Raw genomic sequence first — 21,786 nt, forward strand, 5'->3', positions numbered from 1 at the left:
AATCACCTGTGTTAAAACATCCTTATTATCAATGAAATAGTTCAACACAGGTGACTACAATCATATATTAAGAGGGAAGTCCTTGAAAGAGCATTTTGTCCCTACTGGAATGGGTCATGTTGGGAGGTATGCACAATCTTATATACCCCCCCCCTTCCACTGGGGCCCCCCTGTCTAAAGTGCCCCAGGCACCCCCAAGGATTAATCCGGCCCTGCCCCATAGTATCACTAAAGTCCCATATTTCACCTTTACTGAGTTTGATTGTTTTTTCCACTGAACAACCAATTATGAAACAGTAAGGAAGAAGGCGGAGCTGACAACTACTAGTTGGTTGTCAAGGGACATTTTGTAGTGAAATAAGAAGTCTGTAGATCCTTCTCTTTTAATAATTAATATGTATTAATTAATCTCGCTGCCTTAATAAAGCCAAGTTAAATCCATCTGAAGCTCACAATTTTCTTATTAATTACATACCAATATCAATAGTTCTTAATTTAAGACCAAGGTGGAACACGGCAGATTTTATTTATTGCTCATATTTATTTAAAGTGGCTCAGCAAAAATAATAGTGATTAGCGGTCTCATACATCAACATGAACAGTCTTAAATATATGCATGACTTATAGCAGTTAGTGTCTGTATTTAATGATGGAGGAAGGAACAGGGGACATATGTGAATATGTTACCTACTAGCACATTTGAAAGATGAGGATACAGCATTGTCACCCAATATACAGTAGTTGGTTTGTCATTTGCAAGCCTGACCATAATAATACTCCCTCACCTGTCATACCAGGGGGACTGCTATGATCTGGCACCAACACATTCCTGAAACTAAGGGACTTATTCAGAGATGGGCGCAGCCGCTGCATTCACATGCAGCGGCCACGTCCATGGAGTCTGCACGCGCATCGGCCATAGGGGGTAATTCAGACCTGATCTCTCGCTAGCGTTTTTTTGCAGCGCTGCGATCAGGTCAGAACTGTGCATGCGTATGCACCGCAATGCGCAGGTGCGTCACACGGGTACAAAGCGGATCGTTGCTGTGCGATGGGTTTTACGAAGAATCCATTTGCACAGCTGATTGCAAGGAGAGTGACAGGAAGAGGGCGTTTGTGGGTGGCAACTGACCGTTTTCAGGAAGTGGTTGGAAAAATGCAGGCGTGTCCAAGCGTTTGCAGGGCAGATGTCTGACGTCAATTCTGGCCCCGGACAAGCTGAAGTGATCGCAGCGGCTGAGTGAGTCCTGGGCAACTGAGAAAATGCACAAAGTTTTTTTGTACCACTCGGCTGCACATGCGATCGCACACATTCACAGCTAAAATACACTCCTCGGTGGGCGGCGACTATGCGAACGCAGGACTGCAAAAACCAGCTAGCGAGTGATCAAGTCTGAATTACCCCCATAGTGCGCATGTGCAACCCTTCACCATGTGATCGCATCCCGGAAGGATGCATTCGCATGGTGATTGACAGGCGATGGGCATGCGGGGGCAGTGATGCGGCGTTGGGGAGAGGGGGAGATCGTGAAACATAGGCGTGTCATGGCTGTTTTCGGGGACGGCTGATGATGTCACCTGCATTTCCTGCGTATGGAAACATGACGGCAGTGCCCCTGCCTGCGCAGCCAGGTAAGTCCCAAGCATAGTACTGGGACTTTTTTTTTTTTTACTAAACTTTTTTTTTTTTCAATATATGTATAGCAATCTAGAACTGTACCACTTAAACTGTTGCACAATTCCATCTTCTGAACATCTATTGTAAAACTACACAAGAAAAATCCTGATTTATTATTGCCACTTCCTCTCAACAGCGAATACAACTGTGGGTTCCAAAGTAACAGTTTTGCCAAAATAAGGCTGGAGACGCTGGAGTAAATTTACTAAGATGGTAGTTCTATTTAAGATGGCATGTTGCCCATAGCAACCAATCAAATTCCAGGTATTAACTTCTAGAAGGTGCTAGATAAATTAGTAGAATCTGATTGGTTGCTATGGGCAACATCCCATCTTAAATAGAACTCCCATATTAGTAAATTTACCCCCTTGTCTTATAAATTGTGGTGCCTCATTTTTCAATAAGTTGCTAGACTTTGATGACAAAGGTCAAGCTAAAATAAATTGTCCACGTACAAATAGTCTTCTAAATTTGCCCAAAGCAGTAATCCTAGTCATAACTACTTTACAAGTAGTGATTTTTTTCTACAAGTGAGCCGGGCTGGGTGGTGCAGTTTGCGACTTCTTCTTATAATTATTATTCTATAGATCTGTACCTTATTTACACCACAGGCCGTACCAGAGACACCAGGCTGCGACTAACCACAAAAGTTAGTTTTGAATATTTGCAAAGTTGCAGATTATGCACAATGGAACTTGGCATGAAAAAAAGCTGTGGCCTCTGCAGGGCAATTCCAGGAAAATTAGTAAAAATGTCCCATAAGTGACAAAAAAAAAAAAAAAAAAAAAAAATGTAGCTGTGTATCTTTTGAGTTTTCAACATGGACAAGTTCTAACTCTATCTCATAGGTTATCATAAAACAGTAACACAGGCTCTTAATTTGGAGTTGAGGGGAATTATCAAGTAGAAGTTTCCTTTACAAAACGGTGGTGGATTTGACACGTTCTGTACGGGACAACTAACTTTTGTGATATTATTGTTTTAGGTATAACAGAGAATTTTTCTTCTACTTAAATAAAATAAGCCTAATTAGGCACTTTGATATTACAGCCATCTTTATTTATTTATTTATTTATTTTATTAAAAACCTTCCTTGTATTAAGTTTTAACAAAAATTCATTATGTTAAAACATGATATGGCCCTGCATCTTGACACTTGGTATACCAATTCAGACTCATTCACACAAAGATGTACAAGTGTACATATATGTATATATATATATATATATATATATATATATACTGGTTTTGGATTGCTCGTAAATGTCTCGGTAATCAGCGCTATAAATGTCTCTGTAATCAGCGCTATTTCACTGCGGCATTAACGCTTGTTCTGTGTTGTTCATCCAGGGGCTGCCCATTTAGCAGCGTGTGTTGTGTCCATCCATGGGCTTTTCTGTGTCCATCCAGGGGTTGCTGTGTCCATCCAGGGGCTGCTGTTCCCTGTTTCCATCCAGGGGATGCTGTCTTTGTCCATCCAGGGGCTCTGCTGTGTCCTTCCAGGGGCTATGCCCCAGTGTACCCGTACTGCAGTGTAATATTCATACAAGTACTGTGACGCTGCAGACCATACCCCAGTGTATACATAACAAGTACTGTGACACTGCAGACCGTACCCCAGTGTAATATTTAATACAATTACTGTGACGCAGCAGGCCATACCCCAGTGTAATATTCATATACTTACTGTGATGCTGCAGGCCATACCCCAGTGTAATATTCATATAATTACTGTGATGCTGCAGGCTGTACCCCAGTATAATATTTCATACAATTACTGTGACGCTGCAGACTGTACCGCAGTGTAATATTCATAAAAGTTCTGTGACACTGCAGGCTGTACCCCAGTGTATACATAGCAAGTACTGTGACATTGCAGGCTGTACCCCAGTGTAATATTTCATACAATTACTGTGATGCTGCAGGCCGTACTGCAGTGTAATTTTTATACAAGTACTGTGACACTGCAGTACTGTGATGCTGAGGCCGACCACAGTGTAATATTCAGACAAGTACTGTGACACTGCAGCACTGTGATGCTGCAGGACGAACCGCAGTGTAAAATTCATACAATTACTGTGAAGCCCCCAGGGTAATACTCAGACTATCACTGTGATGCTGCAGGCCACACCACAGAATAATATTCATGCAATTACTGTGAAGCTGCAGGCCGTACAACATTATAATATTTATACAATTACTGTGACACTGCAGGTCTTACCCTTTGTGTTGGCAGCTTGTTTTGTGGGGGCCCAAACAAATCAATCATTTAAGCCACAAGTGGCGGTCTCTGTCACTAAAGTGATTGGTTTGTTAAACTGTGCTTTTTTAGTAAAGATCTGCTTGGTAATTATTGCAGACCATTGCTCCTTTTTTAGTAAAGATCTACTTGGTAATTATTGCAGACCATTGCTCCTTTTTTAGTAAAGATCTACTTGGTAATTATTGCAGACCATTGCTCATTTTTTAGTAAAGATCTACTTGGTAATTATTGCAGACCATTGCTCCTTTTTTAGTAAAGATCTACTTGGTAATTACTGCAGACCATTGCTACTTTTTTAGTAAAGATCTACTTGGTAATTATTGCAGACCATTGCACATTACATTGTATGTTTAGAAAATTGTTATAAGTGGATTAATATCTGTAGTGTGCAAAAACTTCTAGTGATTGACTGGGGTTTACAAACCTCACATTTGGTAGTTGATTAACACCTTTTGGTGGGAGGGTTGCTGTGTGGGGGAGGGGGTTGTAATCAGAAAGGACATGTGTTTGTAGACTCATTTACTCCGTGTAGCATAGGACGCCAGGCCTATTAGGACGCTGCAGTGACTAGTATATGAAGTGGCTAGTTATCAAGTGGCAGCTCAAAACAACAGCAGTGTTATACCTATGTTAAACCGAAGGAAAACAGAAGGTAAACAAACTTACAAATTAACAGAAGGACGGCATTACAACCAAAAAACACTGGAACTTTATGTGGCCTCTCCTCGCCTCAAACATGAGAACACCAAGACCAGGCTTACCACCTCTCTGGCTGAGAACATCAAGTCTGCCCCTGGGCCTAACCATCAAGATGAACAGGGATCTGTGGGGGCACAGCACCAGGACCAGGCTCAGCAGGGACATCCCCATTGCTTCTGAGTATGCCCCCCCACATTCTCCTACCCACCCGTACTAAGATCTGATCAAAATGTTATCCCAATCCTACTTCTGCCACTAGTTACCTGCTATTGTGTTTTTTTCTCTCTCTTCATTGCTCGCTTCCACTCCACCATGTGTTTTTCCTGTAATGTTTACCTCCACTGATTGCACACCTTTCCATTGTGCCCTACATGCAGGGTACATCATACTACTACATAAGCATCAGTCTTCCCATATATGAACTTGGCCCTTGTATGGCTCACCTCCCACAGTGTAACCTTCAAAGTGCGCCCAACATGGCTGCCCCATATAGTACACTTGTGGATGGGATGAAAAATACATAGGCTTGATGGTTTTGATGGAACCCTACTCTGATCTGTAGGACTCTGAAATCACCCCCATTTTGTGTCATCTCTTCTAGGGGTGGACTATTCCACCCTGGGTAATCCTACGCTGAGTGCCCAAGATGGCTGCCGCACCTGGTACCTTATGCGGGTGGAATACACAACCCTTGGAAGTTATTACCCAAAATGCCTACACCAATCCTGCATTATGCTTTCTGTGTGCTTAAGGTTTTCTTTTATGTCTGTGTTGCTTGTCTATTGTTGTATTACTCAAATCCTCTGTATCATGTGCATTGTTTTTGATATCTGTAAAGCGCCTTGAGTCCTGTTGGACAAAGAGCGCTATATAAATGAAATTATTATTATTATTATTATTATTATTATTATTATTATGTCCTGTTTGATATATACAACATAATGGTGGGTGGAAGGGCCCCAGGACACTTTCATCTTACACCTCATTTCTTGCATCATGCTCTGTTTTGAGCATCGCTGACTGTCTTCTTTTTAAGACTACAAACATAGTTTATTAAACTGCCACCCTGTCTGCCACTGCAGTGCCATACTGTTTCCTAGATGTGCCATGTTGGAAGTTGTACCGCCACATGTTTGTGCCCCGCCCACTTCTGTCACTAAGCTTAGTCATCAAGCTACCTCAGTGCAACCTTTTGGCCTAAACTGGATGAAAACAATATTGTGACCTGTGAGTGAGTGGAAAATTCTGTTGTCGGAATTTGACAACACAGAAGGTTGGTTTTGGCAAAACCAAATCTGCAACCAAAACTAAAACATGGGGGTCGGCACACATCTCCAATATATATATATATATATATATATATATATATATATGATCTATCTATCTATCTATCTATCTATCTATCTATCTATCTATCTATCTATCTCTCTCTCTATATATATATATATATATATACGCACACACATCTATCTATCTATCTATCTATCTATCTATCTATCTATCTACCTATATATATATATATATATATATATCTATCCCGGGTCAGATAATTCCCCATATATGATTCGGATCAAATCATCAGTTCAACGTTTCGGTGTCTCCACCTTTATCAAGAACTCTTGAGAAAGGTAAACACACCAAAACGTTGAACTGATGATTTGAACCAACTCGGTAGTCCTTTATTCTTTCGCTGGAAGTCCGATGAGTGCCACCCTCTACATACTGCATCTATCTATCTCTATATATATATATATATATATATACACGAATATATATATATATATATACTGTATATATATATATATATACGGTCGAATCACATTATAATGACCATTATCACATTTTTATGACCATTATCAAGATGACTTGGTGAGTGCACCGTGGATTCGTTCTTTATATTTGGGCACGTAGATTTCTCCTGTCTATTTTTGTGCTGCTCCCCAGTACCTGGCCTTATCTATGGGAGTGCGGACTAACGCAAAACATTTATATTTGCAGACACATTTTTTGGGGCCAGTGATCTATTGCTTTAACTTCCTCCTCTGGCAGCATTAATTTCATACAATATCTGTCAAATTTGGGCTTCAGTTGCCAAAAAATAAAATAAAAAGCTGGCCGTAGTATTTTTTATTCTGGCAGTACAGATAATAACTTGGAACATGCTGTTTGTTTAATAGTATACGCATTCATTTTATCCTACACAGTGACACACTGTATTACTTACTGAGACAGAGCTTGTGAAGGATTCCCAGTTTGTCTCCGATGCTGCAGGCGGAAAATCATTCTGAAAGAAAAGGAAAAAGCTACCATAACAATTTAAACAAAGTCAGCAACGAGGGATAAGATCTGTACTGTTAGATCTGAATAGCTTTCCTTTCCAGGCACCCAGACTCGGCTGCTATAATAGATACTGCCAGACTGCTGCAATCTGCAGGGCAGCTACCGGCAAGAAATGAAAACTCCATAGAGATATAAGATAAATTAATATTATCTTACCTATCTTTTACTGATTTTGCGGTTTGCGTGTTATTTTTCAATAGAAAGTAAAAGTTCAGTAATAACATAGAAATTCCACATACAGTATATCACACAAACCATGATTTGACCTATGTAGGGGCAGAACACAGCATCTCAAAGGTCCCTACTGTGATCTTGATGGTGTCACTTCTTGCGGTGGTGGTGGTGGTGGTACTTCTGCTGCTGGTTCTGGGTGTATACTGCCAAAGCTACGTTCAGTGGTTCTGGCAGCGGGATATAAAGAGCAGCAATATAAATGTAAAACACTGCTGGTTTTATATTTAATATAATTGTCTTTTAAAATTGTGTGGCCAAGCCGCTGACATGTGTCGGATTTGTAAAGACGCATCTTAGTAAATATACTCCCTATTGCACTTCTTTGAAGCACATGTTCTAACAGTCTCTGTGGAGCTACATTATCTGGATCACATAAGAATTGACAGTCTTGGGTGGGCAAGAGGGAGAACCATTGGCATATCTATAAGGGGTACAAGGTGGCCCCTGTGTCCAGGGGGGGCCACACCGCACAACCTGTACCCATATTCTTCAATACTTACCTCTCCAGAGTACCTCGCCGGCCGCAGCAGCTCTGCAAAATCACTATAAAACTGGCATAGCGGCCATTTTTCTTGCGTTTTGCGCATGTGCGGTATGGAAATCACCAGAGACCTGCGCACGGCCAGTAGACCCTAGAGTCTACTAGTGTCACTGCTCAGTGCTGCCAGCTAGAGAGGAGGGGCCCCAAATGGAGGCTGCTCACGGTCCCCTTCCTCTCTTAAAACGCCTCTAGGGGGGACAGATTTAGAAGCCTTCTTGATGTTGCAATGCGGTGCAGATTATTTTCATCATGCAGATTTTAAAACCTGCCATCAGTATTGATTAGGAATGATTTAAGCCGTGCACCCGAATTGCCCTAATCACACACATTTTGGGAAGAACCACTCCCTTTTACTGTCAGACCTTATTGACCACTGGAAACTTTTACTATTGTATTCTATGACAAAAGGGGACTGTTGGAAGGTATGCCAATTCAATAATGAGCGTAATAATTACGCATATGAAAACCAAATCATTTAAAATAAAATACACAATAAAGAATTATATAGTCAGTATGATGTGACAATAATTTCTTTAATTCTGAAAGTGTGTATGACTCTTAGGGATGGCCATTGGTGTGGTGCCATCGATGGTTACCATTGATTGTGATATGGCAAGTGGCCATCGATGGTGGCCAACTATGCAATGGATGGCCATCAATGAATTCACAAACCGATGGTTATGCCTGTGCTTTGACTGACTGGCCCATGGGCCAATCAGAACCAGGGGGCGGGGCATAGTGGTTGTCAGGGACAGAGCTATGATCCATGTCCCGGCATCCTGTAAAAAAACCTAAAAAAAACAGTTTGTTATGTTGTGCCATTGATGGAGGGAAACCATCTGGTTTTGTCCCATCAATGGTAAAAGTATTCTACATCACCCATAAGCCATCGATGATTATGAATCATCGATCCCTAATGCCTCTTCTTGATACTTTCAGGAAAAAACTTAAACTGTATTGGCTTAATATTATGTAATTTAAAGAAATATTCTCTGCTACATGTATACTGAGCTAATGGAAAAGGAAGGTATATGCATAGGGATGGGTTCTTCTTAATCATGTAGTCAGCTATGAATCTACCTTATTTCATGAGAGCAACTAGCATTGCATAGAGGAGACCTTCCAAACACAGAGGTGTAGGCCACATGGCATTGGATGTCAGGGAGTTCTTACATCCAATCTTTCACTTTTACAAACTCAAAGCATTTAAATCAGAGCAAATAATTTGCAGCTATCACAAAAAGAATGACCTTGATCTTTATAAACCTATGCATTTGTATGACCCTATACAGTATACTATTACATACCTTCAAACTGTACCTTTTTGGCAGGTACAGTACCTTTTTTTTATGGTCTGTACCGATTTTTGGCTCCCCAAACTTCCACTGACAGTATAGGAAAAGGAGCGTGGCCACGCAACCTTTTTCCCACGGCCACGCCCCCTTTCCTAATTTGTACAGATTTTTATGTGTAAAATGTTGGAGGGTATGTTATTATTATCCACAGGGGATCTGCAGCGCCTTACAAAGTACACAAACAGAAACAGTATGAAACAAACAGAAACAGTATGAAACAAAAAGGAAATACAGTGACTTACAGTACAGAACATCATCATATACAAATAAACAGCAGGGCGGCAGAACCCAAGGGGTAGGTGCCGTTGTAGGCAGTGGGTGACCCTATGTGTGCAACGCTATAAAGGTGTATGACCCTATGTATGTGTTTGACCCTATATATGTGTATGACCATATGTATGTATATGTACTATGATCCTAGGTATATGTTTAATTCTATGGGTGGTATCTAATTGTTTGAAAAGTCAGTTGGGTCTCTGTTTTCTCCTATCTAACAGACAGGAAAAAACAGACACCCAACCGACTTTTCAAACAATTGAATATCCTCTAATATATGTGTATGACCCTATGTATAAAGGTGTATGACACTATAGGGTAAATGTAATAGGGTCCAAGTTGCCGGAGGTGCAGTCTTACAACTCAGACCCTGTTACATTTACCCCATATATGTGTACAATCCTATATATATATATGTGTGTGTATGAGTGTAATCTGTGAAAGTGGATGACCCTATATACGTGTATGAATTTATGTATGGTATATGGACCAATGTATGTGTATGGACCTATTGTATGTATACTGTATATACTGTATGAATGTGCAGTATGAATGTGTATTAACCAATGAATACATAACAGGATAACAAAGGTATTAAAATTGGCACCAGCCAATCAGCTCCAATATGTAAATTACCAGTTAGGAGTTGATTGGCTGGTGCATTATCACCTTGCACTTATAACTGCTGTATCACTTCTCCAGGCTTAATACATCTTTCCCTCAGGAGCGCATTTATCAATGCGTTTGTGATTGATAAAACTTGTTGCGTATGATATATGGTGTTCCAGCCAATCAGCTCTCAACTCTTATGCATTCAGCTCATTATGGGGGACATGTACTAAGCAGTCATAAAAGTGGAGAAGTGAGCCAGTGGAGAAGCTGCCCATGGCAACCAATCAGTTGCTCTGTATACTTTTATAGTATGCAAATTATGAATGTGACGTCAATACTGATAGGTTACCATGGGCAACTTGTCCACTGGCTCACTTCTCCAGTGACAGTTGGGAGCTGATTGGCTGGAGTATCAATTATCATTAGAGATGAGCGCCGGAAATTTTTCGGGTTTTGTGTTTTGGTTTTGGGTTCGGTTCCGCGGCCGTGTTTTGGGTTCGACCGCGTTTTGGCAAAACCTCACCGAATTTTTTTTGTCGGATTCGGGTGTGTTTTGGATTCGGGTGTTTTTTTAAAAAAACCCTAAAAAACAGCTTAAATCATAGAATTTGGGGGTAATTTTGATCCCAAAGTATTATTAACCTCAAAAAACATAATTTACACTCATTTTCAGCCTATTCTGAACACATCACACCTCACAATATTATTTTTAGTCCTAAAATTTGCACCGAGGTCGCTGTGTGAGTAAGATAAGCGACCCTAGTGGCCGACACAAACACCGGGCCCATCTAGGAGTGGCACTGCAGTGTCACGCAGGATGGCCCTTCCAAAAAACCCTCCCCAAACAGCACATGACGCAAAGAAAAAAAGAGGCGCAATGAGGTAGCTGACTGTGTGAGTAAGATTAGCGACCCTAGTGGCCGACACAAACACCGGGCACATCTAGGAGTGGCACTGCAGTGTCACGCAGGATGTCCCTTCCAAAAAACCCTCCCCAAACAGCACATGACGCAAAGAAAAAAAGAGGCGCAATGAGGTAGCTGTGTGAGTAAGATTAGCGACCCTAGTGGCCGACACAAACACCGGGCCCATCTAGGAGTGGCACTGCAGTGTCACGCAGGATGTCCCTTCCAAAAAACCCTCCCCAATCAGCACATGATGCAAAGAAAAAGAAAAGAAAAAAGAGGTGCAAGATGGAATTATCCTTGGGCCCTCCCACCCACCCTTATGTTGTATAAACAAAACAGGACATGCACACTTTAACCAACCCATCATTTCAGTGACAGGGTCTGCCACACGACTGTGACTGATATGACGGGTTGGTTTGGACCCCCCCCAAAAAAGAAGCAATTAATCTCTCCTTGCACAAACTGGCTCTACAGAGGCAAGATGTCCACCTCATCTTCACCCTCCGATATATCACCGTGTACATCCCCCTCCTCACAGATTATCAATTCGTCCCCACTGGAATCCACCATCTCAGCTCCCTGTGTACTTTGTGGAGGCAATTGCTGCTGGTCAATGTCTCCGCGGAGGAATTGATTATAATTCATTTTAATGAACATCATCTTCTCCACATTTTCTGGATGTAACCTCGTACGCCGATTGCTGACAAGGTGAGCGGCGGCACTAAACACTCTTTCGGAGTACACACTTGTGGGAGGGCAACTTAGGTAGAATAAAGCCAGTTTGTGCAAGGGCCTCCAAATTGCCTCTTTTTCCTGCCAGTATAAGTACGGACTGTGTGACGTGCCTACTTGGATGCGGTCACTCATATAATCCTCCACCATTCTATCAATGTTGAGAGAATCATATGCAGTGACAGTAGACGACATGTCCGTAATCGTTGTCAGGTCCTTCAGTCCGGACCAGATGTCAGCATCAGCAGTCGCTCCAGACTGCCCTGCATCACCGCCAGCGGGTGGGCTCGGAATTCTGAGCCTTTTCCTCGCACCCCCAGTTGCGGGAGAATGTGAAGGAGGAGATGTTGACAGGTCGCGTTCCGCTTGACTTGACAATTTTGTCACCAGCAGGTCTTTCAACCCCAGCAGACCTGTGTCTGCCGGAAAGAGAGATCCAAGGTAGGCTTTAAATCTAGGATCGAGCACGGTGGCCAAAATGTAGTGCTCTGATTTCAACAGATTGACCACCCGTGAATCCTTGTTAAGCGAATTAAGGGCTGCATCCACAAGTCCCACATGCCTAGCGGAATCGCTCCGTGTTAGCTCCTTCTTCAATGCCTCCAGCTTCTTCTGCAAAAGCCTGATGAGGGGAATGACCTGACTCAGGCTGGCAGTGTCTGAACTGACTTCACGTGTGGCAAGTTCAAAGGGCATCAGAACCTTGCACAACGTTGAAATCATTCTCCACTGCACTTGAGACAGGTGCATTCCATCTCCTATATCGTGCTCAATTGTATAGGCTTGAATGGCCTTTTGCTGCTCCTCCAACCTCTGAAGCATATAGAGGGTTGAATTCCACCTCGTTACCACTTCTTGCTTCAGATGATGGCAGGGCAGGTTCAGTAGTTTTTGGTGGTGCTCCAGTCTTCTGTACGTGGTGCCTGTACGCCGAAAGTGTCCCGCAATTTTTCTGGCCACCGACAGCATCTCTTGCACGCCCCTGTCGTTTTTTAAAAAATTCTGCACCACCAAATTCAAGGTATGTGCAAAACATGGGACGTGCTGGAATTTGCCCATATTTAATGCACACACAATATTGCTGGCGTTGTCCGATGCCACAAATCCACAGGAGAGTCCAATTGGGGTAAGCCATTCCGCGATGATCTTCCTCAGTTGCCGTAAGAGGTTTTCAGCTGTGTGCGTATTCTGGAAAGCGGTGATACAAAGCGTAGCCTGCCTAGGAAAGAGTTGGCGTTTGCGAGATGCTGCTACTGGTGCCGCCGCTGCTGTTCTTGCGGCGGGAGTCCATACATCTACCCAGTGGGCTGTCACAGTCATATAGTCCTGACCCTGCCCTGCTCCACTTGTCCACATGTCCGTGGTTAAGTGGACATTGGGTACAACTGCATTTTTTAGGACACTGGTGAGTCTTTTTCTGACGTCCGTGTACATTCTCGGTATCGCCTGCCTAGAGAAGTGGAACCTAGATGGTATTTGGTAACGGGGGCACACTGCCTCAATAAATTGTCTAGTTCCCTGTGAACTAACGGCGGATACCGGACGCACGTCTAACACCAACATAGTTGTCAAGGACTCAGTTATCCGCTTTGCAGTAGGATGACTGCTGTGATATTTCATCTTCCTCGCAAAGGACTGTTGAACAGTCAATTGCTTACTGGAAGTAGTACAAGTGGGCTTACGACTTCCCCTCTGGGATGACCATCGACTCCCAGCGGCAACAACAGCAGCGCCAGCAGCAGTAGGCGTTACACGCAAGGATGCATCGGAGGAATCCCAGGCAGGAGAGGACTCGTCAGACTTGCCAGTGACATGGCCTGCAGGACTATTGGCATTCCTGGGGAAGGAGGAAATTGACACTGAGGGAGTTGGTGGGGTGGTTTGCGTGAGCTTGGTTACAAGAGGAAGGGATTTACTGGTCAGTGGACTGCTTCCGCTGTCACCCAAAGTTTTTGAACTTGTCACTGACTTATTATGAATGCGCTGCAGGTGACGTATAAGGGAGGATGTTCCGAGGTGGTTAACGTCCTTACCCCTACTTATTACAGCTTGACAAAGGGAACACACGGCTTGACACCTGTTGTCCGCATTTCTGGTGAAATACCTCCACACCGAAGAGCTGATTTTTTTGGTATTTTCACCTGGCATGTCAACGGCCATATTCCTCCCACGGACAACAGGTGTCTCCCCGGGTGCCTGACTTAAACAAACCACCTCACCATCAGAATCCTCCTGGTCAATTTCCTCCCCAGCGCCAGCAACACCCATATCCTCCTCATCCTGGTGTACTTCAACACTGACATCTTCAATCTGACTATCAGGAACTGGACTGCGGGTGCTCCTTCCAGCACTTGCAGGGGGCATGCAAATAGTGGAAGGCGCATGCTCTTCACGTCCAGTGTTGGGAAGGTCAGGCATCGCAAACGACACAATTGGACTCTCCTTGTGGATTTGGGATTTCAAAGAACGCACAGTTCTTTGCGGTGCTTTTGCCAGCTTGAGTCTTTTCAGTTTTCTAGCGAGAGGCTGAGTGCTTCCATCCTCATGTGAAGCTGAACCACTAGCCATGAACATAGGCCAGGGCCTCAGCCGTTCCTTGCCACTCCGTGTGGTAAATGGCATATTGGCAAGTTTACGCTTCTCCTCCGACAATTTTATTTTAGGTTTTGGAGTCCTTTTTTTTCTGATATTTGGTGTTTTGGATTTGACATGCTCTGTACTATGACATTGGGCATCGGCCTTGGCAGACGACGTTGCTGGCATTTCATCGTCTCGGCCATGACTAGTGGCAGCAGCTTCAGCACGAGGTGGAAGTGGATCTTGATCTTTCCCTAATTTTGGAACCTCAACTTTTTTGTTCTCCATATTTTATAGGCAGAACTAAAAGGCACCTCAGGTAAACAATGGAGATGGATGGATTGGATACTAGTATACAATTATGGACGGACTGCCACGGTTAGGTGGTATAAAAAAACCACGGTTAGGTGGTATATATTATAATAATAATACAATTATGGATGGACGGACTGCCTGCCGACTGCCGACACAGAGGTAGCCACAGCCGTGAACTACCGCACTGTACACTGGTTGATAAAGAGATAGTAGTATACTCGTAACAACTAGTATGACACTATGACGACGGTATAAAGAATGAAAAAAAAACCACGGTTAGGTGGTATATATTATAATAATAATACAATTATGGATGGACGGACTGCCTGCCGACTGCCGACACAGAGGTAGCCACAGCCGTGAACTACCGCACTGTACACTGGTTGATAAAGAGATAGTAGTATACTCGTAACAACTAGTATGACACTATGACGACGGTATAAAGAATGAAAAAAAAACCACGGTTAGGTGGTATATATTATAATAATAATACAATTATGGATGGACGGACTGCCTGCCGACTGCCGACACAGAGGTAGCCACAGCCGTGAACTACCGCACTGTACACTGGTTGATAAAGAGATAGTAGTATACTCGTAACAATTAGGATGACACTATGACGGTATAAAGAATGAAAAAAAAACCACGGTTAGGTGGTAGGTATATAATAATAAATAATACAATTCTGGTCGGACGGACTGCCTGCCGTGTGCCGACACAGAGGTAGCCACAGCCGTGAACTACCGCACTGTACACTGGTTGATAAAGAGATAGTAGTATACTCGTAACAATTAGGATGACACTATGACGGTATAAAGAATGAAAAAAAAACCACGGTTAGGTGGTAGGTATATAATAATAAATAATACAATTCTGGTCGGACGGACTGCCTGCCGTGTGCCGACACAGAGGTAGCCACAGCCGTGAACTACCGCACTGTACACTGGTTGATAAAGAGATAGTAGTATACTCGTAACAATTAGGATGACACTATGACGGTATAAAGAATGAAAAAAAAACCACGGTTAGGTGGTAGGTATATAATAATAAATAATACAATTCTGGTCGGACGGACTGCCTGCCGTGTGCCGACACAGAGGTAGCCACAGCCGTGAACTACCGCACTGTACACTGGTTGATAAAGAGATAGTAGTATACTCGTAACAATTAGGATGACACTATGACGGTATAAAGAATGAAAAAAAAACCACGGTTAGGTGGTAGGTATATAATAATAAATAATACAATTCTGGTCGGACGGACTGCCTGCCGTGTGCCGACACAGAGGTAGCCACAGCCGTGAACTACCGCACTGTACACTGGTTGATAAAGAGATAGTAGTATACTCGTAACAATTAGGATGACACTATGACGGTATAAAGAATGAAAAAAAAACCACGGTTAGGTGGTAGGTATATAATAATAAATAATACAATTCTGGTCGGACGGACTGCCTGCCGTGTGCCGACACAGAGGTAGCCACAGCCGTGAACTACCGCACTGTACTGTGTCTGCTGCTAATATAGACTGGTTGATATTTAAAGAGATATTAGTAGTATACAACAATACTATACTGGTGGTCAGGCACTGGTCACCACTCCTGCAGCAAAAGTGTGCACTGTTAATTAATATAATTGTACTCCTGGCTCCTGCTAACAACCTGCAGTGCTCCCCAGTCTCCCCCACAATTAATTATAAGCTTTTAATTTATACATTGATGACTGTGCAGCACACTGGGCTGAGCTGAGTGCACACAGACTGAGTCACACTGTGTGACTGACTGTGCTGTGTATCGTTTTTTTTTTCAGGCAGAGAACGGATATAGCAGAGAGAAGTGAACGGATATATTATATTAAATAAAAGTTAACTAGCAACTGCACTGGTCACTGACTGTGGTAAACTAACTCTGTCTGCGACTCTGCACAATCTCTCTCTATCTAATCTATCTATCTCTATTCTAATGGAGAGGACGCCAGACACGTCCTCTCCCTATCAATCTCAATGCACGAGTGAAAATGGCGGCGACGCGCGGCTCCTTATATAGAATCCGAGTCTCGCGATAGAATCCGAGCCTCGCGAGAATCCGACAGCGTCATGATGACGTTCGGGCGCGCTCGGGTTAACCGAGCAAGGCGGGAAGATCCGAGTCGCTCGGACCCGTGGAAAAAAAAGTGAAGTTCGTGCGGGTTCGGATTCAAAGAAACCGAACCCGCTCATCTCTAATTATCATATGCAACAAGTTATCACTCGTTTATAAATGAGCCCCTAAATCTCGTTGCATATGATAAATGGAGATCCAGCCAATCAGCTCGCAACTGTCATTTGGACAGTTAGCAGCTGATTGGCTGGAGCACCATTTATTAGTCTCAAATAAAACTTGTTGACAAGTGGGCCCATAATCGCTTACATTGGATGCCATACTCTGAGTGAGAATCTGCAACTAGCATGGAGCAGATGCAACTTCCCATGGTGGTAGCGTCTATGGAAGCACCAAGAGGGCTTGATGTGTCCCAGTCCTTGAACATTCAGGGGAAAGGCTGCTACTAGCTTTAGGCACAGACACGACTACGCCAAAAGACGCTAAAGCAGTTTGAGCAGCGGGTTATTCTGAATCAGCCACTAAATGTTCTCATACTTTATGTGTTTTCTACCACAGTCCAAATACATAGTGGTAGGTTAACTGGCTGTGACTAAATGGACGCTATTGAATGTGTGTGCAAGCTTGAATGGAGCAGTAGCATACTATATGTGAATTAATATTCTTTATAAAGCCGCGCAATACTATACAAACAAGCAATAATAACCTAGTGGCCTCTGGTTGAAAAAGCCGTGAATTTAAATCAAATCCTTTTTTCGCCCAGAAGTCTGTGTTTAATGGCAGAACAATCATTTGCATGTTTATTGTAGTTTCTGTAAAGTCATTTTAAAAATATCCCTAAATAATATGTATAAAATTGGATTTATATTACAAAAGCGCTACTCCTGTAGCCAAAATACAAATGATGACATATAATTGCTTTACAAACATCTTTGCTCCAGGCTTTATCAATTGGGAGGAAAATAAACAGTAATGGGAACCCGCCTAGGACTTATGTGATGGTATGCGGGGAGAATATGAAATATTTGGCATGATATTGCGTATTTATGCAAATCAAATAATACCCGTACACAGAATTTTCCATGGAGATGTAATATGTCTGAAAACCACTATAAAGAGAGCAATTATTGTCAAGTGAACGATACTCTGTGTTCTGTTAAGTACAAAAGATGTCATGATAAATATTTAGACGTATAAATCAGACCACCGAATGTTTTCTTTAATACAAGGCAATTAAAGGGAAGCTCCAGCGGAATTATGTGTTAGTTTGAAAATGACTTCAGACAGTTTTATGATACAGAACTGGTCTGTGTTCTTCTGTAGTGTCAAGCTATCAAGTGGAAATAACTACAGATGGTGCACCTGGCATGAGCGTCTCCGAGACTAACTTAATGTTCTGTGTCCAACTCCTGCCTACTGTATTGACCCTTGTGCTCATTTAACTTATTATGAAAAATTGGAACATACTGCATCTTAAGAACAAGCTCCTTAATGTCAGTAGGTGATGTGTTGGTAATGATGTGTGTGCAGGTGTTGCACCCACCAGCAGATGACTGAAAGTATGAACATCCCAGTACCTTAAGCAGTTGTGCTGGTTTATTGACGGATAGCAGGTACAGCCATACTCCCTGTGATACACACGGTTATGGATCAAAACTTTGATCAAAGTGGGGTTCTATACAGCTCACCAATCGGTGAGTGTAAGCTGCTTGCAGGTAGTGGTGCAGGATGCTGGAATGCAATCAGTATGTAATGCCGCAGTGCATGATCCCAATGCACGAAATACTGATGAGAAAACCGACATGAGAGTTTAAAAGGTGTTCTACCCTCTCCTCACCCCCCTATCCCTAACCTTTCCTACCCACAGCCTAACCCTAATCTGCCCCCTTAGTGCTAACCCTAATCACCCCCCGCAACCTAACTCTAACCCCCCGGCTGACGCATAAACCTAACCCCCTTTCCTAAACCTGGCTGTGGAGTCTAGTGAGGTTTCTGCCTTATGGGACCACCTAGAAGCCTTAATGAGGCTTTCTGGATTCAAATAGTCATCAGGTCTTCTGTGGAGACCCGGGGTGAGCAGCCACAGTACAGTGGTGGAAATCCAAGGAAAGGGATAAGAGGCTTACAAGCTTGATCTGTAAATACACCTCAAACTCATGATGTGTAAGGGTAATCAAAGTAAAGACAAGAGGTCAGGACAGGTGCCAGTAAAAGTCATGGTTCACGTAGTAAGTCAACAACAAGGAAACTATTCTGTAATAATACTGAAGCAAATGCACATCCAGGAGCAGAATAGTACATATAATCAAGCAAGGGAATGTGGAATTAAGTAGGTTTACACAGGTACTGACAGGAATCATAGATGGCTTTTGAAAGCGCAGTAAGTGGGCATGCCTGAAACCAAGATGGCCACTGAGAACAGAATGCCACAACAAAGATGGCCACAGAAAGAATATAGATAACTAGCAACCATGAGAGAATGCATATTTTTAACAGTGGCTGATGTCCAGAGACTAGAGTGCAGACAAGAGAGCGGACTTTGGAAATAGAAGGTGAATATATGGCAATCTGTGTATTAATAACTTACTGTAAGTGTGCACATTATCAATAACAATATTCAAAAACTTAATTAAACCACCCATTATAGTTAAAAGTTACACTTTCATGACTCTTCCCATAGTTACATTGTGAGGGCAGAGGTCTACCCACTCCTCTCTGGGCTCTTCAGTAGAAGCTAATTTTGGGGAAGTCCTAATCCTGAGGTTACTGGATGTAATTATGCCAATCTATACCTAAACTCTATAGTAGCTCATTGCTATTATAAGTCATTGTCTCTAAAGGGGGTACTCACGGAGCGATATTCTAAGCAATCTGACTAGATTGCTTAGAATATCGGCATGATCACTCCGTGTGTAGCCCCCTCAGCGATAGCGATGCGCGGCCCCGCACATCGCTATCGCTGCTGCTAGATTGGCCTGCATGCAGGCCAATCTAGCGGGTCGCTCACTTCACCCGCTGGGTGAAGTGAGCGGCCCCCCCGTCTCCCCCCGCACGCTCAGCACAGATCGCGCTGTGCTGAGCGGCGGGAGAGATGTGTGCTGAGCGGTTCGCTCAGCACACATCTCTCCTGCATCGGCCGTCTATATGGGCCTTAAGTCTATCTTCATTATCTTCTCCATGATAGAATAACAAAATTATTGTGATTTAAGTACATTGACAGCTATAATAGAGCTCATCTCATAAAGCCAATTATTTGCTTAATATACACCATGTTTATATGTTCTCTTCTTGCCTAACCCCTCCATAGGTATGTGTCTTTATAGACTGTGGCTTCAGGCACTTCAAGTAGCCCCTTTTGACGTGCAGGTCCCAAGCAATACTGCCATGCAAAACTACATTGCTAGCTGGCACTGGTCAATGTGATGTGCAACATTTGTATGTCTGTGAGCCTGAACCTGTAAACGGGCTCCGTTTTTCTCACGCCAAGTTCCAAATGTGCTTACCCTGCAACTCTGTACGTTTGTAAAACAAATTCCCGTGCGGTTAATGTCGCAGACTGGCATCTTTGATACACTGGGGCAGATGTATTAACCTGGAGAAGGGATAAAGAAGTGATAAAGCAGTGATATGTGCCAGGTGATAAACGCACCAACCAATCATTACGGGTTTGAAAAATGACAGGAGCTGATTAACTGGTGCATTATCACCTTCCACTTATCATTTCTTTATCCCTCCAGGCTTAATACATCTGTCCCGCTGTGAGCAGTCTTCTGCTGGGTCTGGGATGCATATAAGATGCATAATGTACAAAAAAGCATGGTACGCCATCCTCACGCTGGAGGCGGGATGTGATGAAGTCTGAGTTCGGCGGCCGTGCAGGATGCCGGCTGAACCTCGGGGGTCATTCAGATCTGATCACTGCTGTGCATTTTTGCAATGCAAACGCGCGTTAGATAACAACAACGGGTATCGCCGGTCAGCGATGGGATGGTGCGAAAAATCCGTTTGCACGGTGATTGACAGGTGGAGGCCGTTCGTGGGTGGTAACTGACCGTTTACTGGGCATGTTTGGGAAAACGCAGGCGTTCGCAAGCGTTTTCATGGAGGGTGTCTGACGTTAGCTTCGGCCCCGATCAGCCTGTTCTTATCGCACTGGAAGAGTAAGTCCTGGGCTGCGCAGAGACTGCACACACTGAATTTCATCAGCTCAACGTACACATAGCATTGCACACTTGCACGGCGAAGATACACTTCCCCTGTAGGCGGCGACTATTTGAACGCAGGACAGCAATAAACACAGCGCAGCGATCAGATCTGAATGACCTCCTTGGATTTTTTATTACAGGGGCAATCATATACATTATACATGATTGCCCCTTTAAAAAAACTTTGAGTTCGGACGGCATCCCGCACGGCCGCCGTACTCAGACTTCATTACATTCCGGCCTGGGTGTTGCATCATTAGCATCAATGTGGTTACAGCAGATTCAAATGATATGACCCTCGGCATGTAGAAATGACAGACAACTTATCACAAGAAGATAGAGCAGATGATGTGAAAAGCAGACCGACACAAAAGATGGATTTACTGTATGTGGAACTATCGCCTACACACAGTGAATAGTTCTATTTCTGAGTTTCTAACTAATACTTATGTAATGTATGCACACCATAAGCAGTCAGCATTCACAACACAAGCCCACGTTTCCTACAGCTACAGCAATTATATCTATATGCTCTAGTATACAGTATACCCAATAAAATACTGAATACTTAACAGCTGACTTCACAATCTGAGGCAACGATATGTCTGCAATAACTGTATCTTTGTGTATGGGGCCGATGCATGGTTTCACAGCACCCTGGCAAATCTTCAGTGCACCCCCCCTCCCCTTCCCCAATACCCAAAAGTACGGAGGCAGCATCTTTAACAGCCAAGAGTGACATGGGGAGGGAGAGGGAGAGACATGGGGGGAAAAAAGAGAGAGAGAGGGACATGGGGGAAAGAGAGAGAGTGAAATATGGGGGACAGAAAGAGAGAGAGACATGGCCATCTCACAGTTCGACATACTGACCCGTTCATCTCCCATCATAACTGCAACTCCCCTATCTCTAACCCCCTCCCCCCCAGCCTCCCTCCAGTTCCAGTGCTGGAGAG

General features: G+C 43.3%; 1 protein-coding gene across 2 annotated transcripts in view; it reads right to left on the reverse strand.

The window, feature by feature from the left end:
- PDGFD (platelet derived growth factor D) overlaps positions 1–21,786 on the reverse strand; it is a 451,533-nt gene that overhangs the window by 56,923 nt on the left and 372,824 nt on the right. For both annotated transcript variants that reach the window (XM_063951547.1, XM_063951548.1), the window contains exon 4: positions 6,865–6,924. In XM_063951547.1, the coding sequence (XP_063807617.1) occupies positions 6,865–6,924 (60 nt within the window). The remainder of the gene's footprint in view (positions 1–6,864; positions 6,925–21,786) is intronic.

Source organism: Pseudophryne corroboree, chromosome 2 (assembly GCF_028390025.1).
Source record: "Pseudophryne corroboree isolate aPseCor3 chromosome 2, aPseCor3.hap2, whole genome shotgun sequence".
In the NCBI taxonomy this organism is placed as follows: Eukaryota; Metazoa; Chordata; class Amphibia; order Anura; family Myobatrachidae; genus Pseudophryne; species Pseudophryne corroboree.